Source organism: Cladophialophora bantiana (assembly GCF_000835475.1).
Source record: "Cladophialophora bantiana CBS 173.52 unplaced genomic scaffold supercont1.20, whole genome shotgun sequence".
Taxonomy (NCBI): Eukaryota; Fungi; Ascomycota; class Eurotiomycetes; order Chaetothyriales; family Herpotrichiellaceae; genus Cladophialophora; species Cladophialophora bantiana.
The window spans coordinates 587,095-610,056 of NW_015971594.1; the positions used below are offsets into that span (position 1 = coordinate 587,095).

General features: G+C 51.1%; 7 protein-coding genes across 7 annotated transcripts; 5 read left to right on the forward strand and 2 right to left on the reverse strand.

The window, feature by feature from the left end:
- Nucleotides 1–323: 323 nt before the first annotated feature.
- Z519_11046 (uncharacterized protein) lies at nucleotides 324–5,028 on the forward strand (the record flags this gene model as incomplete). Its single annotated transcript, XM_016768759.1, has 8 exons — nucleotides 324–1,670; nucleotides 1,788–1,844; nucleotides 2,628–3,049; nucleotides 3,104–3,294; nucleotides 3,342–3,633; nucleotides 3,692–4,223; nucleotides 4,292–4,559; nucleotides 4,616–5,028. The coding sequence occupies 8 exons, from the start codon at nucleotides 324–326 to the stop codon at nucleotides 5,026–5,028; spliced, it is 3,522 nt and encodes a 1,173-aa protein (XP_016615146.1).
- A 3,311-nt stretch (nucleotides 5,029–8,339) lies between these two features.
- Nucleotides 8,340–10,592, forward strand: Z519_11047 (uncharacterized protein; the record flags this gene model as incomplete). Its single annotated transcript, XM_016768760.1, has 1 exon — nucleotides 8,340–10,592. One exon carries the CDS (start codon nucleotides 8,340–8,342, stop codon nucleotides 10,590–10,592), a length of 2,253 nt encoding a protein of 750 aa, XP_016615147.1.
- Nucleotides 10,593–10,931: 339 nt separating this feature from the next.
- On the forward strand, nucleotides 10,932–11,409 carry Z519_11048 (uncharacterized protein; the record flags this gene model as incomplete). Its single annotated transcript, XM_016768761.1, has 2 exons — nucleotides 10,932–10,997; nucleotides 11,092–11,409. The coding sequence occupies 2 exons, from the start codon at nucleotides 10,932–10,934 to the stop codon at nucleotides 11,407–11,409; spliced, it is 384 nt and encodes a 127-aa protein (XP_016615148.1).
- A 3,285-nt stretch (nucleotides 11,410–14,694) lies between these two features.
- Z519_11049 (uncharacterized protein) lies at nucleotides 14,695–16,427 on the reverse strand (the record flags this gene model as incomplete). The annotated part of the gene is made up of 5 exons (XM_016768762.1): nucleotides 14,695–14,857; nucleotides 14,914–15,345; nucleotides 15,414–15,565; nucleotides 15,620–15,712; nucleotides 15,771–16,427. The coding sequence occupies 5 exons, from the start codon at nucleotides 16,425–16,427 to the stop codon at nucleotides 14,695–14,697; spliced, it is 1,497 nt and encodes a 498-aa protein (XP_016615149.1).
- Nucleotides 16,428–17,196: 769 nt separating this feature from the next.
- On the forward strand, nucleotides 17,197–17,814 carry Z519_11050 (uncharacterized protein; the record flags this gene model as incomplete). Its single annotated transcript, XM_016768763.1, has 2 exons — nucleotides 17,197–17,284; nucleotides 17,432–17,814. 2 exons carry the CDS (start codon nucleotides 17,197–17,199, stop codon nucleotides 17,812–17,814), a joined length of 471 nt encoding a protein of 156 aa, XP_016615150.1.
- A 1,488-nt stretch (nucleotides 17,815–19,302) lies between these two features.
- Z519_11051 (uncharacterized protein) lies at nucleotides 19,303–20,972 on the reverse strand (the record flags this gene model as incomplete). Its single annotated transcript, XM_016768764.1, has 3 exons — nucleotides 19,303–20,600; nucleotides 20,670–20,797; nucleotides 20,854–20,972. 3 exons carry the CDS (start codon nucleotides 20,970–20,972, stop codon nucleotides 19,303–19,305), a joined length of 1,545 nt encoding a protein of 514 aa, XP_016615151.1.
- Nucleotides 20,973–21,698: 726 nt separating this feature from the next.
- Z519_11052 (uncharacterized protein) lies at nucleotides 21,699–22,834 on the forward strand (the record flags this gene model as incomplete). Its single annotated transcript, XM_016768765.1, has 2 exons — nucleotides 21,699–22,503; nucleotides 22,563–22,834. The coding sequence occupies 2 exons, from the start codon at nucleotides 21,699–21,701 to the stop codon at nucleotides 22,832–22,834; spliced, it is 1,077 nt and encodes a 358-aa protein (XP_016615152.1).
- Nucleotides 22,835–22,962: the final 128 nt, after the last annotated feature.

A 22,962-nucleotide genomic window follows, 5' to 3' on the forward strand; every position in this document is an offset into this window, starting at 1 on the left:
GCTTGACGCCGATGAGAGCCACGCTCGTGGTTCTGTCGGCTTGGGGCTTTTTTCCACAGAACCGAGCAAAACTCTTCGACATGCATCTCCGAGATTAAAGGCTCTGCAGCTCGGAAAACGTCCAAGCTGAACACACCATGTGGTTTTCCGTGTCGGGCCCCGTTGGGAATCCCCGCGTTTATGTTAGGGTTCGCGTTTGGGTTTGAGACATATCTCTGGCATTCTTCCTGGTGACGCGCCAAACACGAGTTATCACTTATTCCATGTCCATCCAAACACGTGAGAAGATACAGTCATCTACGACAAAGGCCCATCGATAAACAATGGGTTCTGATTATATCATCAAAAATGCCACCGTCGTTTCGGTCGACAAAGATATTGGCACCGTATCAAACTGTGACGTTCTGATAGAAAAAGGCGTCATTACAGCCGTCGGTCCAGATCTACAGTATTCCTCGAAACCCATCGTTATCGACGGCACGAATGCTATTGTCTCCCCGGGCTTTATTGACACTCATCGACATACTTGGCAGACGCAACTGAGGACGATCGGCTCCGACTATGTACTGTCGGATTACATATTGAACTTGAGACAGATTTACGGAGCGTCCTACACGGTTCACGATGCGTACCTCGGAAACTACTGCGGTGCACTGGACTCCATTGACAACGGAATCACATACCTGATTGATCATTCGCACATTATCAACTCCCCGGAGCATGCTGATGCCGCCATCAAAGGGCTCCAAGATGCGAAGATTCGAGCAACATTCTGCTATGCTATGTATCCCAATCCACACTGGGAAGGATCATGTATGGATAAAGAACGAGAAGAGAAAACGCCAGATTGGAGACTCCATGATACCAAAAGGGTCGCAGAGAAGTTTTTCAAGTCCAGCCAGCCTGGTGATCTGTTGCGGATGGGCTTCGCTTTGTCTGAACCTGACTTGACCCCATTTGACCGACTCGTCCAAGAAATCGATTATGCAAGATCTATTGGCTGTAAGGTCATTACTGGGCACTTCAACTTCGGCAAATGGGATCCGGGTAATTGCATAATAAGGCAGTTCGGGCAAAGAGGTCTGCTCGGATCGGATCTCTTACTCAGCCATGGTAATACCTTGCGTGATGATGAGCTTGAGTTTATTGCGAAGCAGGGCTGTGGAATATCCAGTACGCCTGACACTGAGCTGCAGATGGGCATGAGTCACCCCGTAGCTTTTAAGGCTAAGGATCGCGGCTGCAGCGCTTCTCTGGGTGTCGATGTCTGCTGCAGTGCGCCGGCGGACATGTTTGCGCAAATGCGACTCCTATTACAGGCCCAAAGACATCTTGAGCATGAAGCGGGAGACAGCGCGCCATTAAAGATGTCACGCAGCTGCGAAGAAGTACTGGAGATCGCTACAATGGGTGGCGCCAAGGCTGTTGGACTCGAGAAAGCCATTGGGAGTATTACTCCAGGTAAAAGAGCAGATCTACTGGTCACCAGATGTGACGCTCCTAGACTGGTTCCGGCACATGACCCCATTGGCACTCTTGTCTTGTATGCCAATGGCTCGGACATCGACACAGTCATGATCAACGGCGAGATTGTCAAGTCTGGGGGAAAGTTGACCAATGTGGATTGGCCGAAGCTCAGGGAGGAACTCCGCGCGTCGGTCGCCGCAATCGTAAGTTAGCTGCCCCTGCAACGTCCCTATCCATGTTTCGAGGTATTGGCCTTTCACGCAGCAATGTCAGTATCGGACTGGATCTCAGCGACGATGCTGACTTGCCACTAACCGTAGATGGAAAGATCAAAGCAGGTTCCTATGGAAGAGGTGGAAGCCACGCGGGATTACATGGTGAGGACAATAGACGTTATCAACCAACGCCGTAAAGCCAGCTCTGCTTGAAGGGCCCGGTGACCTCTCTTGCTCTTGGCACCAGCAAGGACTTCATGAGTAGAGATGTCACCGAAGACCGAGGAGAAGGGTCACACAGCCTGGCTCGTGGGCGGTGGCCGGTGTGAGGGTTTGAAATATCAGGTTGATTGCGTAAATGGCTTTAGGTTGCCACTGATCAAATGTGTCTGCCATGGTTTGTTCTGACCGAGCCTCTATCTGTCTATTTACAAAGTACTATGCTGTGACAACAAAGCCTCTCCTGAATAGATCTGAACAGGTCCACAACTGTCCAGCCTCGTTCTGTCTACTTGCAAGGTCGCAAATTGTAACAAGGCTCGACGATGGCTTGGCCAATGGCGAGGTCGGCAACGAAGGCCTACGGTAGTGGCTGTTCCCACTTGGCCACTCGAGTCACTTCCACGGAGGGCTTGCAGCGGGGCAACAGGTGGTCATCGCTATCGCTGCTTTTGTATTTTCCGTGTCTTGGCTCAACAACCCCGTTGTTCTGACCCCATTTTCCGTCTGCAAGCTCTTTGCCCCGCATCGAAGTCCGTGAATTGCTCCCGTGGTGTAAATTCACGCAGCATTCCTCATGGCGGGAATATTGCTGTTTGGCAGATATCGGGATGCATCATGTTGACCGGCTCAGGTCGGCCACGGAAAGCCTGTGGGACATGCAAAAGCCAGAAGGTAACTCAGACAAGCTGGCCGTTGCTTGTTCCTGTGCTCTGACCGTGATAGATCCGCTGTACAGGGGAGAGGCCAAAGTGCAAACGTTGTTTGAGATTGAAGCATACATGCGTCTACAGTGTCCCCTTCAATGTGCGACACTCGAAGCCGCAGCAACCTCTGGGCTCTGGGTTCGATGAGAGGCGTGCTTCACAAACGCCTAAATCAGCTCGAGAGGACAAACTTGCCACAACAACCAATTTGACAAGCACCGCAAACTCTCAAATTACTTTACCTGTCCTTTCGCCACAACCAGCGTTCGAAGAACGATACATCGGGATACCGAAAGGATTGGTGTCTACACTGGTTGACCTCTACTTCGAAAATGTATACAATGCTCATCTTCTGCTTCACAGAAGATCTTTTCTCGAGGCGGTGGTCTCTGGTACCGCACGTCCGCACGTCCTTCTCGGAGTTTGCGCCTGGGGAGCAAAGTATGCAGACGGGCTGCTTCTTTCCCGTTGATGTAGCTGACTAGGCTCGCGTAGTTTCTACCGGGATAACAATGGTCAAGCTACCTTAAAGGACCATGGCTTCATGGTCGAATGGGCTCAACGCGCAGGCAAGCTCGTGTTCCACGAGCTCCATGAGCTTCACGAAGACAGCCTTGTCACATTTGTGAACCTGAGTGTCTTCTGGCACAGCCAAGGTTCATGGAGGATGGCTATTCTGCACAAAGGTCCTAATCGTTAATAAGGGTGGACTACAGTGCTGATACTTTTACAGGAAGCGCATGCAACCTACTGTCTATCATAGGTGTCGGGTGTGGAACACTTCAACAGGACGCCTCATGGGAGTCTGAGGTTCGTCGACGTCGCTGCTGGGCCACTTACCTGATGCACTGCCACAACTCTGAGTCATTGTCTAATTTCCCAGTTGCGGGTATGGAGAAGCTCGCACTCCCATGGCCAGAAGGGGATTTCGAAGCTCGACATTCGAGGAGTGCTCGAGTCACTCTAGACTCCGGTGAGGGCAATGGAGGAATCTATGCCGAAGTGATCAAGGTGTTGACGCTCTGGTGAGCTGATCATATAGACTACACCTTGCATATTCACACAAGCTTAACCCGTTAATAGGTCATTGGTACATTCTTGCATAAAGACGGCCGAATCCAGCCTTGCCACGCAGCTCCCGGCGATGTATGCTCTCCAAGAGAAGTTGTCGGACTGGTGGCGCAAGTTGCCCTCCAATATGCGTCTGACACGGACCAACATATCTGCTACACCCAAACATTTGCTGCCCAACATCCTCCTAATAAATGTGGTATATCATCAATCTCTATGCGCTCTCCATGCCTCTATTGTCCCTCTGTTCTGTTGGGGCGGAGTTGATGAAAGCTGGTCGACGGCACGACAACTCTCTGCACAGCTCGCGTATGAGCACGCCTGCACGACTTCTGAACTGCTCCACGTCGTGGCATCAATATTTGACAGACTCAGCGCAATGCCTAGCTTCATCTGCTATGGCGCATATTGTGGCTGTGCGATACAAATCCCATTCCTCTGGAGCTCCAACCCATCTGTTCGCGAGAGGGCGTACACTAACGTCAAGGCCAACATGAAGATGATTGATATCATGTCGAAATACTGGAAGTTTGCCGCGCTATTGGTATGGCCAACAAAACTTAATGGGGTGGAGAACTTCTTCTAGGGTAGCTGACGTCTCTTGCATGACAGAAAATCTACGTTCGGTGCTTGTACAAGGGGCACAAGCAGCACCCCACGGTGCTTGAAGACGAGCCGAAATACCTGGATCCCCAGAAACTGACACGCTTCAAGATGAATGCTCCCCACGTGCAGGCTTCAATCCTCGAATTCATCGGCATCCTCTATTCAAGGGAAGATGGATATGCACAGCCAGGAGAAACGCCGGGCCTCGAGATCGAGCACCTCGGTACCAGAGACGGAGCGCCATCTCGCTCGTCCATATCAGAAGACCGCGAAGGTGAGAATCTTCGAAGATTACCTGCTTATGGGCGTACTAATGATACGCTTCAAAAGCGGACCCCGCAGAGCAAAAGGAACTTCATCTTACGGGCGATACGAATTGGCCGCAACCGTTCCCGACAGTCCCATTCACCCCAGAAGCCTTAGTACAGTATCAACAAGATCAAGCACAGCAGCAGCAGCAGCAGCAGCTCCCGGCTTTCTCATCCGCATTTTCAAACCAGCATCAACCCGATGCAGTCCCCCTTGAGAGCCAGACCCTGGATATATTTCAGCCTCTGTTCGACCCAGAGACGATGCTGGACCTCTTCCCGAACGGCGAGCTGCCTGACCTCTCAGCATTTGACACGAGTCCGCTGGACTTGCGTCACTTCGAACTGGAGGGCTGGGATGACGATGGCACGGGCGCGAGTGCCTCCTCAGTTTCTTGGACCGCAGCTACCAACGCGAGGCTAGCGCAGAGATAGCCGAGACTGATGGCATGGCAGAGCGTTGCTGGATGGTATGCGTATCATTTGACAAAATATACAGTATCCAATGCAGTTCCTGGTCTCTCGTTGCTACATAATACAATCGGGATTACCGGGCGCAGGTGGAGCCTTGCTGGGACTGGGATTAAGGGCGTGTCACCTAGCATCCTTGTCAAGCGATATGCGAATTGAAAGAACGATGAGATAGATATGCAGCGCATAGGATGGCAGTCCGAAACTTCACCCACAATTTGAGGCGCAAGGGGACACAGCAATCCTCACTCTGAAGGCAGGCGTATTCTTCGCCGCCGTGATGACAGTCATGGTCTTTTTGTATACCGGCCTGCAGCAATCAGCCACATAAGTCATGCCGATGCCGAGCACGGCACAGAGCCCGTAAGTAGTCGCCGTGCCGACGATGGGGAGGATCGAGGGTAACTGGTTCTGTATCCCAGCCCACAGAGGATGCGACCCGCGGGGTCAATGATTGTTGGAGGGGCCATGCACCACAGTCGCGATTCAGGGGCGAAGTAGCTGCCATGCCACTTGGTGACGAATTGGACGGTCCAGTCGGTGAAGGGACCTTCGGCGAGACAGCCAATGAGCGAGGCGATGAGGTACTAGATACACACAAACAGGCGTCAACCCAAATGCAACCAGTGAGATGAAGAGGTCATGCCGAACAGCTGGTGTTTCCCACAGCGAGGGGAGAGAAGGTGTACATGGCCGGGAGGAGGGTGCCTTGGGCGGTGATCTGGAACGAGCACTATCCGAGACTGACACCATATGTGGCGATGGAGAACCTCACCGCTGGGTAGCGGAGCGTGAGGAAAGGTCGCCACAAGAGCCACCAGGCTGAGAATTCTCTGCGTGCGTTCGAGACCACGACAGCGATAGAGGCCGTGCAAAGTGTCGCAAAGGAACGTGACCTATGGTCTCACATTCTGTTATACCACGAAGTAAAGCCCAACGAGCCGATCCAGCTACTTGTATGCTGATGATTTTTGAAATGGAGAACAGCCTGACTTGGAATTCGTTGAAGCAGCAGCGGCAGCAGTTAACCATGATTGTGAGAATCTATCCATAGATCCTCGATCTGGAGTCGAGAAGAAATGTCTACTGCATCTCGGAACGTCCTTGGTAATTCTGAGAGTAAAATATCATTCTTCTGACACTGAAAGTCACCTTTTATAGTCCGTAGGAGATTAGATGAAGTATGCTGGCGATGGCTGAGACAGATTTATCGACCTTTCATGCTTTCGGCCTTACCAAGAGAGACTCTTCCTTTCCATAGACTGTTTTGAGATCGAGAACTTGAGTAGGGAGATCAAACTCTTAGGTTGCGCATCCGCGACCTCCGTCACAAACGCGGAGAAACGCACCAGCTTCGTGAAAAAGACATTGCTGCTCGAATTCACGTCAACTCTCTGTCCAGATATTGTGTTTCGTAATGGAGCAGCTAGTCCCTCAGGTAATATCTGTGAGAAAGACGCCTGGCTGGATTTCCTTGTGCTAGAATTAGGGAAACCTATTCGCACTACTTGGATAGCGCTGAGAGTGTCAAAAGACGAGAAGTTGTGTCCAAAAGGGTGAGAAATCCAAAGGCAGGAGTGAAGGTGAATATCAAGAAAAGAGTTGCTCGCGCGAGTTCATAATAAACATATGCTCCCAGCCTTGCTATTCCTTCGGGCGACTGGAAATTGCTACGCTAGCGGAATTACGGCATGTGATTTTTTGGGCTTACCAACATTTAACCGGAGGAGAGCGGGGTTGAGCGGGGAAGCTGGGAACCGACTCAGCATCAGTGTAACAACAGGGAGGAGGAAGAGGCGCTGGTATGACATGGATAGCAGTGGTAACGTGGAGGGTATCGTATTGGGTAACTATCTATCGACAGTGATGACAGCTAAGAAGTAGGCACTCAAGTGCCAAGGCGCCAAAAGGGCTCGCATTGGCTCTACCACCATAGTGTGTTGTCATTTCATAACAAATGCTATGGCCTCATGTCAGTGTACCAGCAAGCCTTCTCATCCGTTGTACCGCAGACTCTTGCAAGACGATGAGATCCGTGTGCTCACTATCCATTCACAGTTCGAGTTCACTCTCAGGAATGTATCCTTGAAAAATAACCCGCGATACGTCGCAGTTTCCTACTGTTGGGGAGATGATGCTAACGAAGTTTGCAACGTGCGGATCAATGGCTATGACTTCTAGCTTCGAAAACATGTATTTGCGATGCTGGCATCCTGTACTGTCACCACGAAGAGCCCCGTGTCTGGTTAGACATGGTTTGCATCTATCCCGAACCACCCCGCATCAGAAACCTCAGAAACTTGAGGGTTGAGCCTCTATTTTCTGAAGGGGTTGATATTGCGTATGCGATAGATCTTATTCGTTCACGTGAGCTTGTTTGGGCTCCTTGGATGGGATCCCCTATAATCACGACCTGACTGTGATCCCAAGTCACTCCCTGGCTGCTCCTCGGCGAACCGCGAGAGATTAATGCGCTCTGCCCTGCGCCTTCAATCAGGCTGCACCGCCGCGGCTCAGGCAGGCTCTCTGGCTGAAACTCGCTAGCGGGAAGATGGCGATCGAGGCTCGGCGACCGGAAGAACAGCCAATTATGGGTCGCTCGAATGGGCAAGCAATAATGACAACTGATGGCTCTACCCCCCGTCTCGACCAAAAACCCTCTCGATATGGATTTCGAACGTCGGGAGTAGATTAGCCCTACACACTATGGTCAAAACCACGCTCGTGAAAGTCCAATCCGGCGTCCAGGTCCGACCCCAGACAGAGCACCTGCTCAACCCTGAGCACGTCGCGCCTAGCCATGAGCATAGCCCCAAACAGGCAGCGGATGGGGCCCGTTAAGTACTTGGTCACCACTAGCGGGCCTTTGGAACCCAGGTGCCGTCCTCCCCGTGGTTGCCTATTGGTGCATTTCGCGCTAGGCCTACTTTCGACCATTCTGCTGCCTGCTTGATAGAGTAGTGGACACTGACCTCGGTATTTAAGCACTTCCGTGGGATCTCTCAATGCCATCTGCTATGGACAGAGTTCCTGGGTCTGGGCTTGCGTGATCGAACTTGAAGCGAACAAAGTATTCCCGGACCAAATCGCCCCTGTCGAGGCGGTCTCCTGTTGCCGGCGCAAAGAATGCTTTCCGACTAGCTCTATAGTGGCGCAGCAAATGCTACGACTACTAAACTACTGCACCGACCGACCTTTGCGAATCCTTTTCTTCCCACCTCATTTCGCCTCTCTCGCAAAGTTGTTGAAACCCCAGCAGTCCCCAACATCACGTCATGTCGCAGAAATATCCGGCAACTAACGACAAGTGGCTCACCATAGTCACTTTGCGGGTTTTCTTTCAGAGATCGACTTTCAGCCCGTCATTTCGATACAAACTGACAGAGTCAACGCGCTCGAAAATACTATGTAGTTGCCAACAGCTGAGTGACCTTCACCCAGGGCACAACGCCAAGAATCTTATACGTGGATTGCTACCATCGGATCATTTCACCGTCCGTTTCATTATCAGCGGTGCCGAGAAGGTCGAGCAAGCCAAACGCCTCTGCACACCACAGGCAAATCGGCAATTCGATGATGCCAAGGAATTCAGATTCTGGATTCGCAGTTTGGCCATCCTATTGTCGGAGCTATGCGAATCAGACCACGCCCGCGACTATCGTTCGGAGCAGCGAGATCTTGGTCTCCGACCTTTCAGAACTGGCAGTCTCACCACCAGGAGTGTCTGTGAAGACATTAGACGAATATTGAATACCCCCCTGCGCCCGAGCGAACAGCAAGGGCATGGAATGGGCTACGTCTATGTCCTACGGTCCCAGATGGGTCCCAGCACCATGGCCTTGTTGAAGATTGGCTTTTCCAAGTTCCACCCGGAGCATCGAGCACACGAACTTGCTCGATGTCTGGCGCGACCGGAAGTGGTCAGTCACACTCCCCTGGTACCGCATGCGAAGAGACTGGAATTGATCATCCACACGGAGCTCCAGTCTTGTCGAAAAATTCAGTCTTGCCTAAGATGCTGCAAGGATCATCGAGAATGGTTTGTCGTGTCGCACGCGGAATCGAGAGAAGTTCTGACGAGGTGGAGTACCTGGGTCCTTCAACGACCCTATGTGGACGGCAAGCTGACTGATAAATGGAAAGACCATCTAGGAGCCAAGGATTTTAAATCCCTCGATGACAGCACGTCTCTGGCGGCATTTTGGAGGACCATAATCGACGAGTTTCCTCAGGGTGGGTCAAAAGACGATCGATCGCGGCGCATCGGGAAGTACCTGAACGATTGCTACTGGGATGTCATGTGTGACCAGCTTGGCACCACCCAGTACGGAAAAGATTTCTGTGACTCGCTTCGAGAAGATGTGCCTCTAGGGCCCAGTGGCACAGGCACTTGGAGAGATGAGTTACAAGCCAGCCTCGATACTGCAGGAGAGCAGCTTCGCGACCTTCAGATGAAGAATGACGGTCGAGATGACGGCTACGAAATGGACGACCACGATGCACTTGAAAACTTACCGATCGAGGTTGTGTTTCGTCCAGGCAGATCGTACAACGACCTGGTTGATGACCCGGACACTCGGATCAGTGCCATTTTTAGCACAAATACGTACCTTGGTCGCATGTATCATCCCGAAACAAAGGTTCGCCATCTTTTAAATCCGGACAAATCTCCCGGCCCGCTGCTTCGTTCATTTCAACGTCAAGTAACGGAATCAAAGGCCGCAACAAAAGATATACTCAAGCTCCATGAGTCCATGAAGACCCTCAAGACTGGGGCGTTCTCTGTGAGCGATCCCATTCTCGGAGTAACCGAGTCACCCCTGGGCGACGCCACCATGCTCCCTGTTCTGGCGATCAAAGATTTGAAATATCTCAACCCGCTTGTGGCCAATTGGGTTGGCATGAATCCCACAAACGCCGGATTTCAGTACATCCAGGAAGCGTATGCCAACGGTAAATGGTTTGGCAGAAAGCCGCGCTTCCAGCTACCAAAGGCGTACCGCAGGGCTGGGTATAAAAGCCTTTCCGCCAAGGATGCCGACAACGCCTCGTCTTCAAAGAGGCGAGCACAAGAAAGAGCTAAAGATGGCAAAATAACTCCCGAGCCCCTTGCGGATGGTGTGGACCCTGATCGAATTTATAATCAACCTAGCTTCCAGCTCACCCGTGGGCCAGAGTCGGATGAGTTCAGATGGACAGTCCCGATTAATGACGAGTTCATTGAAAAAGTCAACCAAGGTCTTGAAGAGATACGGAATGGAGGACGCGCAGACATCGAGCAAAAGCTCGCAAAGGCACTTCGTGACGTGGGAGTCGACGTGTCTACGAGCGATGACGAAGATATGACCGACTCCGACTCTTTTATCTCATCCGACTCTTCGTCCAGCGAGGAGGAAGGAGGAGATCTGCAGGCAGAACCAAGTTCTAGAACTCTTCCAATGGTTCCCGCCAAGCGAAGAAAAGAGTCCAGCGGTAGCATAGACCTCATCAGTGCAAAGAAGGCAAAGTCGTGGCTACAATTGCTATGATGAGACGCTGTCATGTGGGGGAGAGACTCGACCGTGTGGAAAATCGGGTTCGGGGCTCCCTGCCAAGACGAGTGGCTGGCTACGAGAGAGGATTCGGTCCCATCTGGTGCACAGTCCCGGACATCCCGTGGTCTTCTGTATTCGAATGTAGCTATCGAGCAAAAGCGCGAGATCGGACCGGAAGCTGTCACGATACCCGCGCAGGGGAGCACATACTGTAGCAGCTACGAGACTAGAATCCATTTAGCTGCTTTATTTAGTTTGGCAAATACAACAGCAGAGTTGCTGCGGGAAGAGAGACGACCAAACTGCAAAGACAGTTACGGCGCGACTGCTCTCATGTACGCGGTAGCGTTCGAGCATGCCGCTGTGATAGAGCATCTATTGACAGTGTCTCACATCGACGTGAATGCGACAAGCGATTCTGGAGAGACGGGCGCTGATGCACGCGGCCGGGCACGGACACACCGCGTGGCCGAGCTGCTATTGGCGTGGCTAGGGCATCGACGTGAATGTGATAGATGACGGCTTTCTCGGAACGGCGCTGATACGCGCGGTCGGGAACGGACACACCGCCGTGGTCAAGCTGTTGTCGGCGTGGCCAGGTATCGACGTGAACGTGAAGAACGAGTTTGGAACGACAGTGCTGATGTACGCGGCACAGATGGGGCAAGAGGCGGTGGTGGCTCAGCTGCTGGCCACGGCAGGCATAGATGCAACCACAAGAGATGATGACGGTCGGACTGCACTAATGCATGCAGAGCGTTACGAACACGCGGCCGTGGTCAAACTTTTGAGAAACTTCGCTCAAGATTAAAGCTTTGGCGCGCTGGGTTTGTCAAAATTTGGATGAACCTGATTAGAACTAACAAAAAGGTAAGCAATTTCGGAATAATAATTAAGGGTGCGTGACCAGTTCTGGAAGAAGCTTACAGAGCCATGATAAAGCAACCTTCGGCACATAAACTCCCGTACTTTGGTGAATTATTGCTCTTCGCTCGCCTTTGTTCTCGCTATTTCTCTTTAGCGCTTGTTATTCTCTATCAAGGCTGCTTAGGCTCGGTGAGGAGGTAAGTTTGCTCTCCGAGATCATCAATTCCACTACGATAGCATAGTTTAGAACTTCCTTCTGTAGTAACTAAATTGAGGCATAAATCTCAAGTTTCCAAGGTGTTTCATTACAGTTCGATTGGGATAGATATAATCTGTAAGGCTTGAGATAGGTTGTCGGCCTTATAGGTGGGCGCTCGGGAAGCCTTCATAATTTCGCATCCTCTTTAACTATTCCCGCGAAGAAAATGTGACCTATGTCGAATAACAGCCCTATTCGCTACTTGCGAAATCCTTCTCTGTCTTCAAAGTCTCTCTTCTCGTATCTAAGACAGAACACCCCCCACCGTTCACACTCCTGCCGCAATACTATTGCCTTCGCGCCCCTACACCACTCATTGTGGTTTCAGCGGACACACCAGCAAAAATTCCGGAGATGTCTGACTCAACAAAACATAAAGAGCACGGCAAACGCGATGTATGTGCTGAGCCATGTGATGGTAGCTGATAAGTTGACACGAAGCTCATTTTTACGTTAACCAAATGTCGCTTGAAGACAGGCACGAGCGGGTCATAAAAAAAAAAACTTCGTTCAAAGTCAATGTCACCAATAATAGATTCGATTGCCTTTACAATCTGTTGATAGTTAGGGCCATCTCAGCCGTTATACTTGACGCCACAGCCAAGGTGATGAAAGTCAATGACGAGGGAAGTGAATACTTTTGTAGGTAATATCAATAGGCGTTCGGGGTAGTAAGAGTTTAATTTAAGTTCGAACGTCCTGATAAGTGCATGTAGAAAATCAGTGGAGAAACACCATGCTTCTTCCATGTCCACTCTAGATTTGCCCAGAAACTCCGCAGCGTGGGAACCTCTCCTTGCTCTCGTTATCCCAAATTGCCTGGATAGTTATGGCTATACAGTAACCCACCCAAACCATTGCCCCATGGCCACGGCCTTTCCCCATCAATGGCAGGCCAAATCAGACTCGGGCTCGACTTAAGCTTAGGCTTGACCATGGCGCAATCGCCATGGCCCAGGTGGTTCCGCGAGAAGTTTAGTCTGCACCCATCTCCTACCCTGCAATCGTCCGTATGGCCAGGTTTCTGCCCGAGAAAGGGTGAGACAACCCGCCATGGATCTGAGAGGAGGGTTTCGCCGAAGTCCATGTTGACGAAGTCACCCGCAAAACGATTCAACATGATATCTCCGCCTTTCCGAAGCATGAACTCTCATGCATCACTACAACCTATAATGCTAAGTCGGCTAAGCTCCGAGTAGGCGCACAGCTAGATATGGACTAACCGGGTCGCAAAACCCGTGAAGCAATAATCGATATGGCTGCGCCCTTGTTTATCATTGCAGCGATAATATGTCGTTTCGTTGGTGACCCCCATTTCCCTCCTCAAAGCACTTCTCAAAGCTAACTTGAAACAATCTTGCGGTCATGAAGGTAATGATTTGAGCGAAGAGTTCTTTGCTTGTAGAAGTGGGAAATCTACCAATTTCTGGCCGGAAAAATCGGCTTTCCTCGCGTGTATTGGCATGGCCAACAAGATGACCTCGCGATTTTGGTGTTCGAGTTGCTTGGACCGAGCTTAGAAGATTTAGTCTGATATTGTGAAAACGGATTCTCATTGACTCATCCCGACTGGTGGAGATCGAGTAGTGCCCCTACTCCTCACATGACAGCACCTCCTCCTAAACTATTGGATACGTGTAGATATGCAAGGATCAACGGGCGTTTGGGGTAACGCTTCAACTGTCTAAGCACGCAAGAAGGTCGGCTGGCTTGTCCTCGCAGCACAATTCCGGTGCGATGACTTGGAGACATTTGGCTACATGCTGGTGTGTTTTAAGCGTGGAAGACTGCCTTGGCAAAGCCTCAAGGCGAAGCGGGGTCCTAAATATCAGTTTGTTTTGGAGATGAAGTAGGCGACTGGTGTGAATCAACTTTACGTTGGTCGACTAACCGTGTTCTCCGATTACATGAATTATGTGCAACTGGCGCGACAAAAGATTGGACTATCGATGCCTCCAGAAGATATTCAACGATCTTTTCCACCGGCAAGTGTTCGATTATGACAACGTCTTTGACTGGATGATTCGGGAATTCAAGAGGCTGGAGCCTGACGCCTAAGAGCAGCCTACATCGAAAGGAGGGGTCAGGCGAGGACATCGAGGATTCTTAGTGTCAAGTAATTCCGGGTTCCACCGGGGCGAGTTTGATGGACATACAGTCGACCAGTTGGCTGCTGCGCAAATTGGCACACTCTGCCCACACGCCTTTCCGTATTCAGACAAGTTAAATCAACCTCGCCGTTGTATACGTCTCCATCTCGAGTGCATATTCTCATTGTAGATATCCCTCGCCGTCATCACCCTGTGAAACGTGAAGAAAGACCTATTCTTTTTCGTTCTACATATCGGACCCGTTGCTCCCAGAGCCCTTCACCATGGCTGTGGTCGTTTTCTCCTTCTGGCACCGACGTAACCACCAGCATGCGGAGTTCGGCTTCTACAGGTCCGCGAATATTTTTTAAGCAGGGATGCAATTCATTCTATCGTTATCTCTACGGGGGCAAAAGGGAACGCGAGGATATAGAAGAAGACAGCAAAGAAGGAACAGATGAGGACGCCGAGGACAATGTAACGTCGTTGAAGAACGCATAAAGACAGATGAGATGCTCGCCCCCCCGCCCGGGTGGCTGTACCCTAACAGTTTAGAGAACTCTCCCGCGGAAGGGAGGAAACGTTAGAACGCAGTCTGCTACTAGATGTTTCTTGATTGACAGGGTTGATTATCTGTTGATGGAACCAATATAACTGGAGCTTGTCTTGGGTGTTTGAGCAAGAGACCCTTGTGGGGAGATTGCTGTGTTGACCTTCCTGTCTATATTGCCCCTTAGTCTCTATCTCGGCCCTACTGTTCTCTTCTCCATTTCGTAGGCTCCTCAACGGATTTTATGATTGAACCCAAGTCCCTCCAAGCCAGACACTCGATCTGCTCTAATAGAATCAACCCGGGCAATTGGATATCTGCCAAGACCACTCATTTTCTTTTGCGGAAATACAAATCACACTTGCCATTTTTGGGCCGAATAGTGAAGAATTCAACGTGGGACATGGCTTCGGGCGTGGTCTGGGGCGCACAGACGACCTCGTACATGCGGAAAATATGGCCTAGGTGAATTCGAAGCTGCATGTTTCCAAGGCTGTGAATTGTATCAACGTCTCCAACCGTGTGATTGCACCAAGGACAAACACTTACTTCAAACCAATACAAGAGCGGGGTCCAGCGGAAAACGGGAGGAAATTCAGTTTCATCTCGGCCGAAGGATTGAACCACCGCTCGGGCCAGAATCTGAGAGGGTTGTGGTAGACGTTGGGATTCCGGTGGTTTGTGTAAGCCTGCATACCAACGATGGTGCCCTCTGGTATGAAGGTGCCTTCGATGGTTAAGCCGTCCTCGGGAGAGAGTCGCTCCAAGTATGATGGAATGGGAGCGTGGATTCGCAGCGCTTCCCGGCAGACGCCGTCGAGGAACGGCAGTTGAGATAGTTTTGCAAACGTCAATGGCTCTGAGGCATCGGGGAAAGCCTCCAAAAGCTCCTCGTAGAGCTTTTGCTGGACATCTGGCCGGGTTGCGAGTTCGTAAGATGCGAACATGGCGGTATTGGCCGTAGTGTCCGAACCTGCATTGCTGAAGAAAGACAGCCAGTGTTAACTTGTCCAAGTTCGAGGCGTCGGATGCTCGAGAGTACAACCTACAGGATTTCCATCATCTCCGCAATGATTTCGTCCGATAACAGCGCCTCCTTCGGATTCTTCACTGCAGCCTCTTCTAAGCGGGCGAGAATATCGACTCTGGGTCGATGGTCCCTTTCTGCTCGAGACCAGCCATCACGTGCCTGAATGGCATACTATCCAGCTTTTGTCAGCGAAGAGGCGATACCATTTTCCACTATGCTACCCACCTTGGCGATTTCATCATCAGCATTGATCCAGTTTCTTGCGGTCTGCGGGCTCAAGATCTTCAGGAGTGGAATTATGAACGGGAAAGGTCCCGCCTGGTTCCGCAACATCAGCCAAAAAAGTCCCAGTCTGGACGGTCCCAAATATACTCACTAGACCATTCCGTTTGTTTCTGTACTCGACGTTGCGGATGAAGTTGTCGTCTTCTTGATCTAGCATACCAATCTGCTGGCCAAAAGCAATATCGGCCACGACGTCGAATGTCAAGTACCGAAACCACTTGAAGCAATCAACGTACTCTCCCGTGTGATCAAATTTCTCCAGCCATTTGAGGAACTTCTCCAAGTGTAACCTAATTATGGGCTCCATCTCCATCAAATTCTGGTGTGAAAATGCTGGCAACAGGCCCTTCCGACGGGTGTGAGCTGACTTAACGTCGCGTAGACCGATACACATTTTCACGTCGTGATACTTGAACCCCTCGTACGCAGACGATTTGATGGCCTTGTTGCTGTAGATGGCTCTAACTCCTTCGCTCGAGGCCACACAGACTTTGTTGGGGGCGATGCGAATGACAGGTCCATAGCGCTTATGCTGTTTGATGATCCAACCAACTCGCGTGCCGGTGAAAGACTGAACAAACAGAGGCAGATGAGCGATTCTCGCCAGCCACGGGCCAGGAATGTGTCTCAGAGGGTTCCTCAAGTATTGAACAATCTGGAGGACGAGCAAACCTATGCTAAGCCCGATGATACCGATAACGTAAGGGTGATCGCTAAGATGCGGCTGTAATTTCGCTGTCGACAGCATCTTTGAGACTGAATGACCCTCACCTTTTCGGTTTGTTTGCACAGTAGTCCTTGGGACAGCATCTTATGCTCATGGACGAGGAGAAATCGCTGAAATACCCAAGCAACGATCTTCTGCGCAACGCAACCGTCGCGTCTTACAAAAGGCCGAGAAGCCGCGGATGCCATAATTGCAGACAGAGGACTTCACCGGAACTCTGCAGCAGCCTCGCCCCACCGGCTATTTCGGGTTCAATCTTCCGGCCTCGATTTCACCCCAAGTAGCTCCACCCTACAGCTCGACGATGAGGAGACATCAGAGGTCTTATCGGAAATCATACAGGAGGTAGAGTGCCACTATATACCCGGCGAGCGGATCGCGAGATGGAGGATCAGCAATGTTGAAGCTGCCAGACTTGTGAAGTTTGTGAACGTCGTGATCATCTGAGAGCGAAGAAAGACCTCGGCTGTGAGCTCGTTCATTTTATGCGCTAGCCATTATTCTAGATATTATAACGAGGGAGTTCAGTGGCAGTTGTGATTTGAGGCAAGGTTTGGCCTCGCTGCCAGATACAGCTCCTGCGGCGGTCTTGACCTGTGGCTACGGTGATCCATACACAGTGACAAAGACTCGGATTCCGCTGCCGGGACCAAAAGAGGCTCTTGTCCAGCTGGCATACACTGGTGCGTGCCACGGAGATGTATATGTAGGAGATGGTGATGGCCCGGCGCCAAAGGTCCCGATTCGGCCATTGATCGGAGGCCATGAGGGTGTTGGAACCATTGTCGCTATGGGCACAGCAGGCATGGATGGATTCACGATTGGGGACGTGGTTGAAATTGCCTGGAGAAGTCATGTTTGTGGCGCCTGTGACGCGTGTATGCACGGTGAAGAAAACCACTGTTTCAATCAGCAAGTCACTGGGTCACGTCGAGATGGAACATTTCAGAGGACGTCCGTTTTGGCAGGGGTGGGAACCCAAGTTCCCTTCCCGCAATGAAGAGGCCATCTGACAAATTGTCCAGTATATGTCTCCTTTCCAACTTCCCCGCTGATCCCAATTCCTGCCAAAATCGCATTGCCTAGTGTCTGTCCCATCCTCTGCGCTGGCGTCACCGTCCATACCTCGCTGCGGCTGATGAAACCACAGCCGTCGAAGTGGTGCGTTATAGTCGGTGCTGCCAGTGGTCTGGGTCACCTAGGCATCAAGTATGCCGAGGCCATGGATTTGAAGGTGCTGGCGATTGGCGGAAACGGGGCTGAAAAAGAAACATTCTGCAAAAAGATGGGCGCTGATGATTTTGTCGACTTCGGTCGAGAAGACTTGGTGGAGACCGTGGTCGCTCAGACAGACGGTGGTGCAGACTATATTCTGGTTCTGAGTCCTCATCAGTCATCTTATGAGTAAGTGCTGCTTCCGGGTGCAAGTGGACCGCGACCATAGCTGACAGAGATCTTTGTTTTTTTCTTTTTTTTTTTTTTTCAGTGTAGCCGGACAATACGCAAGCTTCAGAGCACAAATTATGGCGGTTGGAATTGGAAATGCGCAGTAAGTTCTCCCGGGGTTCCTTGGCGACTCGATGGAGGATTTGGGCGCTGAATCGGTCGCAAAAACAGCATGTCGTTAAGGCCAATATAGAAAAAGAACTTAGTGGTTTGTGTCGCGAGCCCACCGTTGTCCCCAAGTACCCTACGCCCTCCACCCGAATCGGGTGGACGGTATAGGAAGAAAAGGATAAGGCAAAGGATGGTTGGAGCACAAGCTAAGGAGAGCTAAAGCACAAGGCTATTAGTTGACAAGGCTATCGGTTAACGTCGCCTTACCCTTTTCACGTGACAGAAAGAGGGGAAGCTATAAGGGTTTCCTCTCACCCGAATCGGGTGAGAGAGAACTCGTCCTTTTTCTTAAGCGTTGAGTCGTTGTCAATAGGACTACGTGATATAGAACAAGGCATTCAGCTACTCCAATCCTCTGTACCTACTGCGTTGCGTAGGTCTCTGATAGTTCGCTCTAACGAGACGCGGACCAAAGCAGATGTGCGATTCGCCCTGGAGCTTTGTGCCCGAGGCAAGGTAGTGCCAGAGGTAGAAATTATTGAGCTTCCCAACATCAACACAGCATTGGACAGAATAAAGTTCGGTAAGGTCATGGGAAAGCTTATCGATCTCCAGGATCAAAAGGATTGAAGTATCTGTTGTTAGAACTTGCCAACATTCCCGCGAGCCGACTGTTGGCATTTACCCCTGTAGGTAAAGCTGAACTAATGCTGAATATATCTGGTGAGGCTTGGGCATCTGGAATACCAGCACGGCCGGTTTCATCCATGAACCAGATCAGGCCTTTCTTCCTGTGATCCTCTCGTACCGGCGTGAACGTACCAGTTGCCTGCAGGATGTCCGTCGTAATTATTTTTTTAAATTTTTTTAAATGTTTTTTTTTAAAAAAAAAAAGAAAAAGAAAAAGAAAATTGTGTGCCAGAGATAACCTTGACCGTAAGGCGGATGAGAACCTGAACGACGCCATTCAAATGAAATGAGTCCAAATGAAACAAAGTTTCGCAATTGCGAGGTACACACGACATGGACAGAGAAGAGGAAACCGCTGGCCACAGTCCGAATGTCTGCGGGGTGAGTGATGACCTAGACCGGGAGTCCACGCTATAGTCAACGGTCATGGTAAGTAGGCGAAGAAGTGATGAAGAAGCTTAAACTTATGAATGAAGAACAAGAATGGGGGAAACCTGACTATTGGTTTCTTGGCCGAAGACGGCTGCTACGGGCAGAGCATGCCGTCTCACATCCATATTCAAATGTATCTTCTGTCAATGCTTTCCGCCCCCCTGAGGGTTTTACACATATTCGAACGTATCCCGCAACCAACGATACTTCATGAAGCCTAGGGTCTCCACTTGAAATAAGGATGCTTCCATTCGAGGTCTTGAATTTCAAGCAGACTCAGGCCGGCCAAGAGGCTTTGTGCATCCCGCTTCTCTCGTTTCTTGTTGTCAGCACGCATCCACAGCAAGAGGCTGACCGAGAGCAGAAATATCAAGCTGGTTGTTGCCAAATTGAGGCCATTTCCGATACGGAAGTCCGGCGCATCAAGGGGTAAATATGACCACATGGAGATCAGGCCGCCGATATTGCCGAGCATGGTGTTGGCACCGATGGCCGCCGCGCGAGCAGTATCGGAGATGACGTTGGCAGACACTTGCGCATTGACCATGGTGCCATAAACAAAAATGCCTGCTGTGATCAGGAATGTGGCACCATAGCGAGCATAGGGATCAGTGACTTGAGTGCCCACGAACATGGCGTAGCCGATCATCATGGGAGGAGCGCTGATGATAAAGAAAATTTGCCGAGTGTTGAGCTTATAGCTGAGGTATGGGATGAACACGGCGGTAAAGGCACCTACAACGTACGGCGGCACCGTATGGAGTTGCTGGCTCACGACGCTGGTCTTGGGATAGATAGTCTTCACAATGGTTGGGAGGAAGACAGCCAGTCCTTGACTGCTGACGCCAGCGAGCAAAAACACCATGCCGACGGTAAGAGTGACTGGTGAATAGATGCCCTTGTATATTTTGGCGCGGTCAAAACGGTCGAGGACTTCTGTGCTGGCCATGCGTTCGGACTTGATGCGAGCAATGGCCAAGTCCCTTTCGTCTTGAGTCAACCAACGGGCGGTGGCGGGGTGATCCGTGACTGTGAGGAAGGCAATCAAGCCTAGGCATATGGTAATAATGCCTTCAATTCCGAAAATCATCCGCCAGCGATGGAGACTTCCAAAGTGATCCAGTGTCAAAATCGCCGAGGCCAGTAAGCCTCCGAAGGCGCCGGCCAGCGGGGTCATGACCATGTAGAGCGACAAGCGGAAGGTCAGCTCATCGCGACGATACCATCGAGACAGGTAGTAGGCGATGCCCGGCAACATTCCAGCTTCGAAGATCCCCAGGAGGAATCGAACGGCGTACGCCGCGGAGATGTCATTGATAAAGGCCATGGCCAGGGTCAAGACACCAAATCCCGTCGTCGATGCAGGAAGGAACCAGCCCGGGCCGATCCACTTGCACACGAGGTTGCAGGGAATCTCGAAGACAATGTATGAGATATAGAAAAGGGTCAAGACACGATTGTAATCGTAGCCGTGCAGACCGAGATCCTTTTCAAATCCCACAATTTTGGCATTTCCTACAGAACGAGTGATGAGTTCATGGGCTAGCGGATTTTTTTGCTCGCACGTGTGGATAGTAGACATACCGATGTTGGCGCGATCAATGAAGCAAAATAGATATAGTAGGCACACAGTGGGCATGACAAACATGTCGATCTTGCGGCGGAGACGCTTCTCTGCCGCCGCGTCGAACTCGACAAGTGGATTTCCCCAGCTATGGATTATGGTCAGCTGTCTGCATGCAGAGACCGTCATCTATCGTCATCTTACTCGTCTGTCGCCACATGTCCACGCTCGGCCGCCTCGTGCGCGTCATGTTTAGTCACATCCTCGACGGTGGCGGAGTGAACCAACTCGCCAGACATCTGTTGCTTTTCCGAAGTGTCCATGTAGTCAGGTGAAGGGAGATCCGTGCAGAGCAGCAGGCTCTTCAGACATGCGATCGAGGAAGGAAGAGTGGGCAGTCTTTCTAGAGCCAGGTTTATTTATGCCCTGGCCCTGGAGAATACAACTCCCCGGGACCCCACGGGGTAAGGGATCCCGGAGACTCTTCCTGTCTCGATTATCTCGGGACTCAATCTGCGGGTTGTCGAAGGCTGCAGCAGCTGCTTCAGGGAGGAGAGCGACGGCGTGGTACTTCCCCGGACAACGCGCGTGGGAGCCGGGGGAACATTGGCTCCTCCGCAGTGCTCGTCGACATGGAGGACCCTCCTCGACCGGGAATGTCGAAGGCCATCCTGCAGGCAGGACATGTGCTTGGGTCTTCGGATTCCGTGTGTGCACCGCACCAAGTAGATCATCCAACCGGAATGCTTCCAGACATCAACTTGGTAGGACCGGATGGTAACTTCCGAGATAGCCGGCTCTGGACACTTTTCTGTCCAGTAGCGCTTGGGACACTCGACGCCGACTGGGCCTCTCCAGGAACCATAGCCAGATGGAGATACCCAGCATTGACCGGGTCTTGCTTCTCTGTATACGGCAGGGAGGCTGCTCAGCGCGAACATGTGTCCATATAATCCGCCGGTCACCGAGTTCGTTGGATTCGGCTCCGGCGGGTATCGAAGGACCAGGCAAGGCATAACTCTCTACTAGGGTCTATTGAGCCTACAAAGATGGCCACCGATGCGTCGACGTTGACCATTGAGGGACGACCCCTGTCCAGCTTCAAACCTACCCATGAAGAGCGCAAACGGACTGGGCTGATCACGTTTGAGGAACATGCCATTACACCATTTCCTGTGCCTTCCACGTCGGTAACATTCGAAACCTTCAACCCTGACTTTTTGGGTGGGTTGAAGCAGCGACTGCAAGATATCGAACTCAGGGTGAAAATTATGGATGCAAATAACATTGCCGCTCAGATCATCTCGCTGAATCAGCCGACGGCTCAGGCCTTCGTCAAGGTGGACGACTGTGTGGAGTTTTGTCGCAAAGCGAACGAGTTCGTGTTTCAAAATTACTGTGCAAAGTATCCAAAGCGGTTTTTCGCCTTCGCGACCCTGCCTACGCAAGACGGGACAGCGGCAGCGGCCGAATTAGAGCGCTGTGTCAAGGAGTACGGATTCGTGGGTGCTATGATTAACGGGTATACCGTGACCGAAGATCCTACCAAGGGGCTCTACCTTGACGATCCGCAGTACGACACGTTATGGGAAGTATCCGAACGCTTGGGAAAACCAATCTTTATTCATCCTCGCGTACCTCTCCAGTCGAATCTCAACGTACTGAAAGACATTCCCATACTCCATGGTGCCCCGTATGGATTTGGGAGAGAAACTGTGGAACATCTTCTAAGGATTATGTACGCTGGAGTGTTCGACCGCTTTCCCAAGTTGAAGATATGCCTTGGACACTCGGGCGAAGGACTCTCTTGGATCTTGCCGAGGACCGACACAACATTTAGAATGTACACAAAAGGTGGGTTGACCGCTACCTGGCTTGTCATCGAAGTGATCGCTAATCTAAAACACGGGTAGCTGCCCAGGGGCCGAAGAAAAAGTCCTTTCTTTATTATTTCCAGAACAACATTATTTGCAACACCAGTGGGATGCCGAGGACGTCGGCGCTGCTCAATCTGTTGTCGGAAACAAAAGTCGAAAATGTCACCTTCTCCGTGGATTATCCCTACGAGAGTATCGCCGAGATGAGGTCATGGTTTGAATGTGTTCCAATATCGGACGAGACGTGGAAGGATATTGGGTATCGGAACGCCATCAGGATCTTTAACCTGCCACTTGACATCAACTAGAACTGCTTAGAAAATACAGGAACAGGAATGCCTCGCACTACCGCTTCCTCTAAAACAAATTTTACGCATTGTATTAGATGCAAGATATCAAATCTGGATTGTGAGTGACGCGTTGACCGAAATACAGT